This window comes from Tenrec ecaudatus, chromosome 6, assembly GCF_050624435.1.
Source record: "Tenrec ecaudatus isolate mTenEca1 chromosome 6, mTenEca1.hap1, whole genome shotgun sequence".
NCBI classification, from domain to species: domain Eukaryota; kingdom Metazoa; phylum Chordata; class Mammalia; order Afrosoricida; family Tenrecidae; genus Tenrec; species Tenrec ecaudatus.
The window spans coordinates 165,884,086-165,897,624 of record NC_134535.1 but is presented as its reverse complement, the minus strand read 5'-3'; the positions used below and the strand labels follow the sequence as shown (position 1 = coordinate 165,897,624).

The 13,539-nt window shown below is 41.2% G+C and overlaps 1 protein-coding gene across 1 annotated transcript in view; it reads right to left on the bottom strand.

Annotated features, from left to right (window-relative positions):
• The window catches only part of MALRD1 (MAM and LDL receptor class A domain containing 1), an 836,583-nt gene that overhangs the window by 222,750 nt on the left and 600,294 nt on the right, over positions 1–13,539 (bottom strand). The window contains exon 32 of the mRNA XM_075553413.1: positions 7,957–8,111. Coding sequence (XP_075409528.1) covers positions 7,957–8,111 — 155 coding nt within the window. The remainder of the gene's footprint in view (positions 1–7,956; positions 8,112–13,539) is intronic.

Sequence of the window (13,539 nt, the reverse complement as noted above, 5' to 3'; positions counted from 1 at the left end):
TGCCAAAGTTCTTCCTCTAAAGATCAAGGGTATGGGGACATCAGGAACAGAAATTCCTTCTGCAGGATCTGGAGAGAAGATTGTCCCTTTAGGTTCCATCCTTCTGCCAGACAGCTGTGGCGCTGCTACCAAATCTAGATGGCTCTCAGACAGATACAGACAGCTCTCAATTAGTTTGAGAGCTAACTGTCAGTAAAACGAATCGAAGATGCATGTGACAATGCAATGTCAATGTTTCTTAGTCTTGAACCATTCAATGATGCTTCCCAAATGATAATTTGAAAGTCAGTCATCTAACTCCGTAAAAGAAGATAATTTGCCTTACTGAGGATCACAGGTAAAGCAAATGTTACAGCACTGATTACAGGTTGAATTGTGATTCCCCCAAAATATGTACTGGACATCTCCTCACAGAAGGGTCACAAAGAAGGATAAGCCAGCCAGGGTGCAGAATAGCACCTATGACACATACATCCCTCTAGTTCTTTAATGCTTCCCCTCCCCCAGCTCTCATGACCCCAGTTCTATCTTACAAATTGGATAGACCAGAGCATGTACACAGGTACAGATAAGAGCTCTCAACACAAGGAATCCAGACAGATAAACCCCTCCGGAACAGTAATGTGAGTAGCAATACCATGAGGGTAAGGGTAAGGTGAGGGGAGAAATGGGGAACCAAATACCCCTCCCCCACCCCCCACCCCCAGGGAGATGAACAAAAAAAACATAGGTGAAGGGAGACAGATGGTGCAAGATACGAAAATAACAATTATTTCTAATTTATCAAAGGTTAATGAGGGCAGGAGGGCAGAGGGCGGGGGGAAAATGAAGAGCTGATACCAAGGGCTCAATGAGGATGAAAATGTTTCAAAAGGATGATGGCAACATACGTGTAAATGCGCTTGACAAAATGGATGTGTGGATTGTAAGCACACCAGATGAAGTGATTTTAAATATGTGTATTAGAACACTCACTCCTAGATCAGTGGACTAAATGTTGGAGGTTCAAACCCACTGAGAGATTCTTCAGAACAAAGGACTCTCAGTTTACTTCTGCAAGACCATCGTCTTAACAACCCGGTGCTACCCAGTTATAATCGCAACCCTGCACACATGTCATCAGATTCCCCATCAGTCAGGACTGATGGGCCAACCATCGGTTTCATTCCCATGCATGTATTCTCCACTGGGAACAGGGCTTTCTGTGTTATATTAACGACCCCATAACAGAGTAGCGTGAATCCTCACAACTTCCGAGTTACAAAACGAGCAGTTCAGATACAGAAGGAAGGACAGACCAGGGAATCAATGACGTCATGCGAGGGCCTTCTACAAGAAACTCAGGAATGCCCAGCCTACTGACAAGAAAGGAAGGACAATGGTGGAACTTGGAGATGGACTTAAACTTCCAGTACTGTGAGAAAAGACATTTCTCTTCTTTAAAATCTCCTACTTACTTCAGCCCAGAGTCAGCAGTTTTGTTCCGCCAACTACTTCATGGAAGAAAGAGGAACCGGTCTTCTCCGGTAAAGATGGATAGCCTTGCAAACTTGGAGGGGCAATTCGACTCTGGCAGACCACGGTGCCATGAGGCTGAATTAATCCAACAGACAGGGGTTTGGCTTTCGGTTCTGAGGAAACTTTGACAGCAGCATTCACCCCCACCTCCCCTTACCTATTTGGCAAAGTTTGGCTATTTAAATAACTGGGCCATGTGTGTGGGTTGTGTAATGTGCAATTCAATTTAGAGTGCAAGCAATAAAGTACAAAATAGAAACTATGCAAATCTCCCCATAAAGAACTAGCATGCAGCAATTTGGGGTATAAGATATAATTCTGGATAGTGAGAAGGTTCAAAGTAAAATATATCATAAGAATAACACTGTAGTGCATGAGAAGCAGTAAAGCACAGCAGTTAAAAATTTAGACTCCAGAGCCAGCAGGTCAAGCCTATCACCTAATAGCTTTCTGACCTAGAACAGTGTTGAAACTTGCTCTCCTGCCTCAACTGATTCTGTCCATAGTTACCTTATCACATGATCCTAGGCATAGGTCAACTGTCAGAGGTAAATGGATTCATGATATGATCTCCCCTGACATTGTTCTCTGCGTATATTTTGCTTTGCCTGCCTTTCCAAAGAGAACATTAAAACAAAACAAAACTCACCATTCTGTGGCCGCAGCCACACTGGCTTCTTGAACAGAAGCATGTACGTGTGACATGTCTAACGCCCTAGGTTTGAATAGAAATTGTTTACGTCTAAATCTTCTTCAATACAAAGATAGGGATCATTTTCAAATGACTGTCTGTGGTGAAGTATGAACAATTCATTTCTAGAATTCCACTTTGGTATATTAAATCATCTGTTATCACTGAAAAAGTTTAGGAAAGAGCTCACTTTTTTCCCTGAGAGATTATAATATTTTGAAACTTATGAACAATATATATTATAAAAGCTATATATTCACTGCCTTTTTATAGCTTTAATATGAGTCTGGAGAAATGAAGACATATCAAATGATTTAAGAAAATTGCATTTGTCCTGTGATAAACGTAACTGTACTTCTGTTCATAGACCTTAAATAATGGATCTCAGATAGCATTAAATGTCTGAATAAGCCAGAAGGCAGGAATTTGAATCTTCTCCTGGGAAATCAATTTGGTTTCACTGAGTGTTCTTTTGGTAATGTGGATCTAACAGGGACCGACACCATGTTAAAGAGCTGCTTTTAATTTTATATAAAGGTAAGCAGCTGAAACATAGAAAGAACCTATCTTTGAAAGTTCTGTGTAGGCAGAACTAGAATATGAAGTACCAATTGACTGACATTTTTCTGTAATATATGGAGCCTTTAAGTCCAAGGTTAATGCTGCCTGTGGAAACACTGTATTATTCTGAATATTAGTCTCATTCACCTTCATCAAAATATATTATAGGCCACCTGGTTCCTACTGAATATTTGCTTTTCTTCTTTGCTTTTCTACTAGACTGGTTGGGATGAATTTAAGGCATTTTCATTAATCTGAAAAAATTAAAAAAATACATAATTGGGTTTCCCCTTGGTCTCTTCAAGTAGTACAAGGTTCCTTGATCTCAGTTAGTACTATAAAATATTCTTAATGTGCTTTATTTAGAAAATACCGTATATATTCTAATATAAGCCAGTCCGAGTATAAGCCAAGGTACCTAATTGTTACCTGGGAAACCAGAAAAACTGATTGACTTGAGTATATGCCTAGGGTGGAAAATGCAGAAGCTATTGGTGAGTTTCAATAATCAAAACAAATGAAAATAAAATTACTAAAAATTGAGACATCAGCAGAGTAATGTATTTAAATATTTATTTTAAATAAAACAACATTAACAAAAGGACAAGTCATTTAACATTAGTAAACCAGCATAGCAAGTGGAAAATAGGTTCAACAAAAACAATAAGGTATCAACAATGATACCCTAAGAGTACTATTCCCTGAGCTCAATCAGCAACCAAGCTAAAATGTAAAGAGTTAAAATCCTTCAAAACTGGATTCCTCATCATCATCCATATCCCAGTGCACAGCTTCAGCTGGTGTGAGGTCATCATAGACGCTGTCCTCACTGAGATCGCCGTCATCACCATCACTGCTTTCATTTTCATACAAAGCGCAGTCTTCACTGCCATCCATAGCATTAGTAATATTACATTTCTGGAAGGCATATCCCACCAGGTCTTCTGGAATGTCTTCCCATGCTCTCGAACCCATGTTGCTATTAACTCTTATGTCAGGCTTCATGAGATTGCCTCCTTTTGTTAGTCGGGCTTGACCAGATGACATCCATTCATGCCACTGACCCATGTATAAGCTGAACCCCAGTTTTCAGCACATGGTGGACTTGATTCCTTCTCTTACTTTGTTCCAACGACACTGGATTTCAAATACTGCCTACTTGCTATAGCAAAATGTGGTGAAGAAATTAGACAGTGCCTGACTATCGGATAAAATAACATCTGGGGTCTAAAAGGCTTGTCTCCAAACAAGCAGCCATCTAAGCAAGATTGTCAACTAAGTTCAAGTGGAAGAAGTACACCATCATCAGTCACCAATGGACTGAAAATCATATAATGAGAAATCAAAGGAGGGAGTGTTAGTCTGGGTAGACTAATGAAACAAATTCATGGACACTCATATATCAGAAAGAGCTTCATCTATAAGAACAGTTGAATATTGAGAAGACATCCCAGCCCAGCCCAGATAAAGTCCATAAATCCCATATTAGCCCATATGTCCAATACCAATTTATAAATTCCTCTTCAAACTCATGAAACACAGGCAATGATGCCAAATGCAGGAAGATTACTGGCCAGTGGGTGCAAAGTCTTATGGATCCAATGGCAGTAGAATTATCTCAGCTCTGGCAGGGGTCTCCATGTGGCTCCTCCAGTTCCCAGAGCACAGAGTCTATCAGTGTAGTGCATGTGGCTTGTCTGTAGAGCATCTCTCAGTGAGTCAGCATAGAGAGAGAGATGTTTCCTCCCTCCAAGGAGGAAAACATAGCAATTCCAAGAATCCTTGGGGGAAGGCCATACCCACACAGAGGCCTCATTGGCCATGACCCGATTGACAGACTCCACCTCTTCACTCTTAATCCTCTCGAGTCCCAAATTGACACCAGGTGATGTAAGTGCCACAGAGGGGTGAGTAGCAGAGCTTAAATTGAGAGACTCCTGTTTGCAGAAGGCTATGGATGACAGTGGGAGCCCACCATTCATCTGTGGGAACTCCGTAGGATACAAGCATCCGGAGAACTCCCTCTACCCACAATCGAGGGATTGAACAGATTGAGTTGGAGAGATGAGCATATAAGATCAAAGGCACAAATCTGGCTTGGATAGATGAAACTTTCTCACTTGATGGAAGCTGGACCTGATATGATTTTCAATATCTTTCTGTATTTTTGTTTTGTTTCATTTGTGATAATACCTCAGAAGTGTCATGTCACTGGACGTCACCCTCTTGAAGTGGTAGCATATGTTTTTAGGTATAGGAAACAGGATTGATGAACCTATAAGCACAGCAAGTGGAATGGCGTTTCTGGGGGTGTGGGGGGGTACAGTGGTGGTAGAAGGGTAAAAGTTTTACCCTTCCACCACCACTGTACAATGTCAAGGAGTCCAGGAAGGGAAATAATGCTCAGAAACTGATTGCGGTAGTAATTGTACAACTCTGCTTGATGTGATTGAACTATGTAATGATATGATATATATTACTTCCAATTAACAATTTAAAAAAAGATTTTTCCTTTTTTTGTTTTTTTCTAACCAGAACATACTTTCTACAGATATTCCCAATGTGGCTTCTCCTGTTATTGTTCAAGATTAAATTCAGATGTCATGTTTCTTAGAGGGCCCTCCTGACCATTCACCATAAAGCACCTCTGCCAACAGACCATGAGCCATTATTATCACCAAGCTTTGTTTTCGGGGGGTCAGAGAATTTTATCACAAATGGAATGATTCATGCTTGCTGTACTTATTTTGTCCTGTTTTCCCTTAGCCAACATTTCATTTCATAAATGTAGACAGGACACATGTAAGGGGAATGCTACACATTCTAATTTTTTCATGTTTTATGAGCTACTATCTTCCAAATGGTGGAGTTTTCTTTGGAGTGGATTCTGGTAACACATGGGATTAAGCTAGAAAACCCTTCTCTAAGGAAATCAAATAGATAAAATTTAATATGAAGGACTCATTAATAAAGTTTGAGAGAAAGATTCAAAAACATTGAGGACATTGTGAGGCAACCTGTGGACTAGCATGTGTAAAAGGTGTTCACACATCTGAAACTGAAGAAGAAAGCAGGCTAGTCTCAGAGGTCAAGTTGCTGGAAGAAGGCTGAATTTGGAAGACATAGTGAGTAAAAACAGTGGAGTCAAGAAGGCAGGCCCTATGTAGGAGAAACAAAGCACAGGTGAGATACAGTGGGAGAAGGGGTATGACATGGAATTGACATAATGGGGTGGGATGGGGCAAGGAAAGCCTGCCTCTTCTTCCTGAACAAACATCTTGAGTCAGTGCCATCCTTCGGCCAGACCTATCTTGGCATTCAAAGATGGGTGTGTTTTGGGTTGGTAAGGTTTGAACCTCTGAGCTGCTCTGAGGGAGAAAGTTACGGTTTTTTTTCTCCCATAACAATTTACTGCCTGAGAATTCCAACAAGGTCGTTCTGCTCCATCCTGTAGAGATTGACTGGATGTCAGGGTGTTGAGTTTGGTTTGGGTTTGAATGTGCTCTTCAATTACCAAAATCCATGTTAATAACGTTCCTAGACACAATGCATCTTAGCGTCTCTTTACATTCTCTTTACATTCAGTAGTTATAGACTGCAGCCCTCGTGGTGCTGTCGGTTAGGCCCTGCATGGCTAACTTCAAGATCAGTGGTTCAAATTCAACAAGCACTCTGTAGATGGGGCTCTGTGCTCTTGTGACATGTACAGCCTTTGAAATGTTATCTCGGGCCTCTGTGAGTGAGATTCCACCTGGCGGCAGTACATTGGGTTTTGGTTGGGGATAAGTTATTCTGCATACACAAGCCATCTGCTGAATATCCAGATGTTGTATGTCAAAATCCAAAATTCAGAAAGTTCACGTGTTCTGCCTCACATGTTCTAACTTGTTCAAAATAGAATCTCATACTCTGTTGTTTCATGGACACCCTGGTGAGGGAGAAAATGCCCATTCAATAACTATAAATTTTATAACACTTATACTTTTATTTGATAGGTGCTTCCATTTTTGTCCAGGTGCTTCCATTTTTGCCTATCTGGCATTTTCTTTGCTCTTTCCCCCCCGTGTTTCTCCTTAGAATTCTCTGCAAAACTTGAGAAACAACCCCGCATAATAGATAAAAATAAAATATCTAAATTTCGATAGGTTACTAATTCTTCAATAGGGAAAATCTAATGAACTAAGTCTCTTTGCACCTTGGTTTATGGTTCAATTGAGGAACAACATTTATGTCGTTGGGTAAACTTGAAGACAAAAACTTACAATATACACGATGAAAGAGAGGGTACACTTCATAATAAAACTCACCACCCCAGATCAACCCCAACTCGCAGCAACCCTATAGAATAGACTAGCAATCCCTTCTGGTTTCCCAGGTTGTAAATCTTGACTGGCACAAACAGCCCCATCTTTCTTTCTCAGAATGGCCTGGTGGGATCCAACTGTTGGAATTATAATTAGGAGCCTCCAGTGGAATACACTATGTCCTCGGGTTCTTTGCACTGAATAACAGCTTGACTACTAACAAGACCTAACATTTGAGGTAAATACAAAAATTCCCATAGAAAGTCTTTAAGCAAGGGTGAGCCTATTTAAAAGATCATATATCAGAACACAACCTAACTAAAAACTATGATTTCCAAATTCATTCATAATCATTAAAATGCTTAATGACTGAGACCATTAGATGCACACTTACACCAATGTCTTTGAAGACATCTATAGTTGGTGCAGATTCTTATTTTCAATTAGTTCGAAAAAGAGACGTGCTGTTTCCAGTGTAAGTTTATACATATTTAAAATGCTGATTTGCAATTTACTGTGTTCTGGATGCACACTATCGCTCATCATTAGTTCTCAGATCCTATTTCTTCCTTGTTCCAATTGTTCAAAAAGAATGGATACCTCCTGCCCGTCCTCTCTTATCCCCGGATAATCTTTTAAATATCATGTACTCTCATGGAATTCAGGTGGCAACTATGAGTAAGATGAAACTCAAATGAGATTAAGACTGAAGATAGACTTGCTTGCCAAACTTCTGTTGTCCCCACAGAAATGGGAAGTTAATGGAACCCACACTCGGGTTGTGACATGGAAAAGGAGAAGGTGGCAGAAGAAAATGAAAGCAATGCTTAACGACATGGATGAGTATTTCAGGTAAGACAAATCTCTGTATTCCTCTTGTACCTTTAATATCCCCACACTGCGGGGGTCAACCGTGTAGTACCAGAACCGGACAAAGCACAGCCCGAGGCTTGCTGGGAAGAATTCGGAAGTAGTTATCCTCGCAGTGTGTCCCACGCGGTCCGATGAGTTGACATATAGGAAGTGTTGCCCATTGCCTTAAGAGAGAGAAATACAGTGGTTTGGGGTAGAAGGTGCTTAAGCATGTATACATTTCATTTCTGTCCCACACAGTTCAATGCCACCAAGTTATTTTTGTATGAGTCATATAAAAAAAAACAGAACAAAAATCAAACTCACTGCCATCAAGTTCATGTCTACTCACAGTCAGCCAGGAGAACAGGGTAGAATGGCTCCTGTGAGTTTCCAAGACTGTAACTCGTCAGGAAAATTAAACCCCAAACAAACAAACACATCCTTCTACAAAGGAGTGGCTGGTGGTTTTGAACCGATGACCTTGCAGTTAGCAGTTCAGTGGGCAACCACCACACCACCAGGGTAGTAGTGTGTTACCTATCTGATTCAATTCTCTTAAACAAAAAAACAAAAAAAAGAAAAACGTATCTTGTGATCATATGATTCACAAAATTCCTGTGGGATTGTGACTTGCACCGAAAGTGACCAAATATTGATGTTGACCATGAAAGATGTTCTTTTCTCCTAATTTGCTTAAAAACAGTCTGTCAGTGTCCAGGAAATAACCTACGCTGTCCCGGGAGCATGGAGCAGTTAGTGGGGGATGGTTGCTGATGGAGGTGGAATATCATCTTCAGTTGCCGATTCACACCCTGAGCCCAGTGGTCAGGAATGGCACTGACCACGAAGCGCAATGGGATTTTGATAGTCCCACGTTCTTTTCTCCCGGGGAAAGCCGGCGTCGATGACCCTCAGCTGCGTTCCTATGGGAATGATCTCTGCATGTAAATGCGATTGGACTTTGATCCTCCTGACAAGTTTGTCAACATTCATCACGACTGTTCTCCTCAAATGAATTCTTTCTGGCTTTTACTGGGAGAGAATATATCCAATATACAAATATATATATATATATACACAAATATATATATATATATATCAAGCCAAGCATTGCATTTAGTTAAATATTTGTGTATATGTCTGAAAAGATGCTAAATTAATTTATTCCTTAAACTTAAAAATACCTAATTTTCCTCTGCAGCATGTTGGCATTTTAATGGTTAGTGTCTATGATTTTCCCATGGTTACTTGGGGCCTGTGTGCCAGTGGATTGTGAGATAAACAAGACACCCTGGCTGTGGTTCTTACAGAGATTTTTGAGAAGAAAATCCTAGAGAGAGTTTGAGTGTAATTTTTATCTTTAAAATATAGGAACTAACTTAAAATGTCTCTCTGGTTTTAGATTTTTTTTCTATAAGATCAGTGAAATAAAATTTTCTAATTTTTAAAAAGCATCGAAGCATGATGGTCTAAGAATTATTATAGTAAGATTGTGGGAAACAGAAGGATTTCTCCCAAGTTGTCTCTCCCTACTATATGCCAAACTCAGCTGCTTGTGAATGACTATACACTTGGAGGTCATCAGGGGTCATTCTCCCTAAGGGTTATCAGCCATCTAGAGCAAGCAGTCACCACTGTTTATCCCACAACAAGGAGGGCTCACTCCCTTCTGATAAGGATAGTAGTTGTCTGTTTCCTTGTTGGAAACCACAAAGAGGTCAAGCCCACCCAAGGTTGGCCAAGGCTAGGCCGCCATCATGAATCTAGGGTCTGCCCTTCTAGTCAAGTGTATACCTCTAGTCCCTCCCCTTCCTATCATGTGTACAGCCCTAGCTCATCCCCTTCCTGTTACGCCTCTACCCATTGTACATCCCCTTCCTATAATGTGTATGCCTATGGTACTGCCGCTTCCTGTGATGTGCGGCTACCTGTAGTCACGCCTCCTGAAGCAGATATAACCCTTGGGTAGCAATAAGCGGGGTTCTCCAGCCTCCCGCCTGGTCTTCCAACCTCCTGCCGGGTCTACTCCCCACGCTGTGCACGGACCTGGCCTGTAAGATCATGGCCATCCAGGAGGTGAGTATGGTGCCATAAAATATGTCCGACTCCATTGACTCTCTGTTCTATCTCTCTTGCTCTTTATAACTATATATATAAAACAACCGTACAAATGTGCTTACTGAACCCATGATTAGTGGGGGGAGGGGACTGGCAACCCAATTCAAGCCACAGTAAGATGTTCCTCCATTTGTAAGTATGCTACAGGAAATAGTTCAATAAACGGTCCCTGCAGTATTAGTAATTACTCATGGGTTTTCAAAAGCTACCTTCTCTCCTGCTGTCCTTTGAAAACTGTTGTATGCGCTACATTGGCTTAACAAAAGTTCAAAGTTTTTCCTCGGGTTCCTTTTACATTCCTTTCCAAGGAGATCCCTTGTTTGTTTTCTTATTTGGAGGGGAGATAAAACACCTTGGATCTGCATAACAAAGATCTCCCTAGACTCATCTGTCAAACTATTAACACCGTGACTTACTTACTTAAAAAACATCAAACCAAAAGTCCACACCAGGTGCCCTGCAGCTGATGTTGACTGGAGGCGACCCCCCTCTGCCATGAACGCTGTGCTCCACACATTCCCCGTGGTGCATCTTTGGAAGGAGAGCACCACAACTTCTATCAAGGTGTCTCTGGGTTGACTTTGGCTTAGCAGCCAAGTTCATAAACCAAACACAGCAAACCCACTGCCACCAAATGGATTCTGACGTACTGCACCCCTCTAAGGCAGAGTAGACTCGTCCCCAGGCTATACATCTTCATGGCAGAGCTGCTGCATCTTTCTCCCGTGGAGTTGCTGGTGCATTCAAAGCACTCCTGGGGCGAGCAGTGGTGCGCCTTAACCGCTGCACAACCAGGACCCCTCAGCAAAGCCACAGCATACTTAAAACACATGTTCTCTTTACTTCAATAAGAGCACCGAGGTTTTTCTTTATCCTGCTGCATTTTACACCTGGAAGATTTCCAAAGCATTTAATGGCACATGGATCAGAAAACCGTTTCATTTTTATTTTATTGGGAGCTTTTACATATATTATCACAGTCCTTGTGCAATCACTGCTACTATCATTTTCAAAGTATTTTCTTTCTTCTTGAACTCTTTGATATCAGCTCCCCTTTATCCCTTTCCTCCCCTACCCTATCTCCCAGGAGCCTTTATTGTTGTACTATATATATTTGTCTTAATCTTACACCATTTAATATATCTGTTCATCTACAATTCTGTTATTCATTCCTTTGAATAGCGCTAGACTGTCTTCATTACTAGGTCTCCCCTTCCTCCCACCTCTCCCCTTCCTGTACCCTCAGGGAAACATTATTACTCCCATTACTATTTCTGGAGGGTTTATCTATCTTAGATTCCACATATCAAAAAAATCTAAATTATGCAAATGAACATTTGCAGGTCTGACAAGATTAATGAGGTAAAACGAAGACCATAATAGTTGGGGAGGAAATATTAAAGAACTAGAAGATCATTGTGTTATACTGCTCCCTGGATATATCTTCCCATCCATGTGGCCCTTCTGTGAGGGACTTGCCAATAATCTTTAAAATATTACCCAGTATAAAAAATATAATATAACTAATAAGCTACAATAATAATTTACCTTATATTTTTAAGGATTAAAGTATGAAATCTATCCATTTCTTATGTAATGAAATGCCCTTCAATTAAGTTCAAATAAGGATAAGTTAATGTTATGTTTGCATAAAAACGATTTTACATCTTACAGCTTAGTTCTTAAATATAATGTACATGTCCAGAAATTATATATACCTCCTCTTCACTGCCATAGTGAATTCTGATTCATAATTATTCTATACTACAGGACAGGTAGAACCGCCCCTGTGGATTTCCAAGACTGTAACTTGTTTTGTGAATAGAAAGTCTCCCTTTTCTCCTGCTAACTGACCTTGCAGTTAGCAGCCTAATGCAGAACTATTACACTACCAGGGCTGCTTCTTCCTCTTCCTCTCTCTTTCTCTCTCTCTCTCTCTCTCTCTCTCTCTCTCCTTTCAAAACCACACTCACTGCCACCGAGTTCATGCTGACTCACAGCGATCCCCTGTGGGTTTCGGAGGCTTTAACTGTTCACAGGAAAAGAAAGGCAGTCTTTCTCCTGCATGACTGCTGGTGGCTTCAAACTGTTGACCACGTGGTCAGAGCCCAAGGAGCAGCCACTCCTCCACCAAGGCTGTGGTATATATACCTACTCCTCACTTATTCACTATCCCCTTAGGTGGCATTTTGCCTCAAGGATAAAAGTAAAAAATCTATTTCAACTCCAGGCAGTCCCTAGGTCACACATGTCCATGCCTATATGTGTCCTTTCATGGATGGCTTCATATGGGTCCTGCATGGTGGGCAAAAGCAAACGGAAACAGATGTTTTTGGTCAAATTGAGTGATTTGTAATAGCAACCAGAACAGTGAAATTCTGAGTCAATGCCCTGGACAGAAAGTCTAGGCAGCGATGCAGCGAGCCCTTTCAGGAGCCTGACAGATGACATGATTTTCATTGGCTCGGCTCTGCAGTGGCACCGACCGGCCTTCAGACCATGTGGTCAGCCCCCCTCTCTGAGCAGGCACCCCGTCTCTGAAATCCAGCTCTAAGGTTCTGTATGTTTGTCCTCACCGTGGAATAATGGACTCAACCCCGCTTCTCAACCTGCTCTCCATCAGAATTGCCTTTATTTGCTGCCCACCTAGGTCTTACGCCATTGACAAGACTTCAAGTGCCCCTCACGTGAACGTGAAGCTGAATCAGAACTATGACCAACTGCTCGAACAGATCTGTGAACTCTCGAAAACACAGGATCAGAGCTTCTTCAGAAGCCTGCATTACCCGTATTTTGCTCATTAATAACACATGTCTGGCACCATTGAATATCCAAGGGCAAGGGAAGTAAGAATAGCTGGCTGTGTCAACTGGCTGGGCCATGATGCCCGGTGGTTTGGCAGTTATGTGATGATGCGGTCCACTACATGCTGTGATTTTCTGTGGGTATTTTTCAGTTGTACATAACACTCGTTTGTCACATGTTGGCCCGGTCTTTGAAAGTAGCCATGTCCCTGGGTGAGCCGTCCGTATAAAACCAAATGAAAAGCAAATCCTTTATGACTCGGGTTCAAGGATCATCTTTCCTTACTTTATTGCTGGTCCGAGGAGGAAAGTTAGGTGTTTTGATCAGTAGAGAAAGGGGTCATGTGCTAATTGGCACTAACTTAGTCTACTTTACAACACAGAGATTCTTATTTCAAATGAACGCTTTTTCTTTCGTGAATGTATTTCTCTAGCAGCATACTACATTTATTAAAGCTTCCTTTGCTCAGTGGTTCCTTTTGAATACGTGCAGGGCGATGACATTTACTTTTAAAAGCATGCTTGAAGTTTGAATAGTTACTGGTCACGTCTAATGAAGTGCTCCATTAGCTTTATCCCATCACTTCCCAAACTCATCACTTAGGATCTTGGAATATTTTTCACAGCACTAACAGTTTCAAAAAAAAATCTCTTTATCTTATTTTCTTACTTAAATACCTAAATCTAA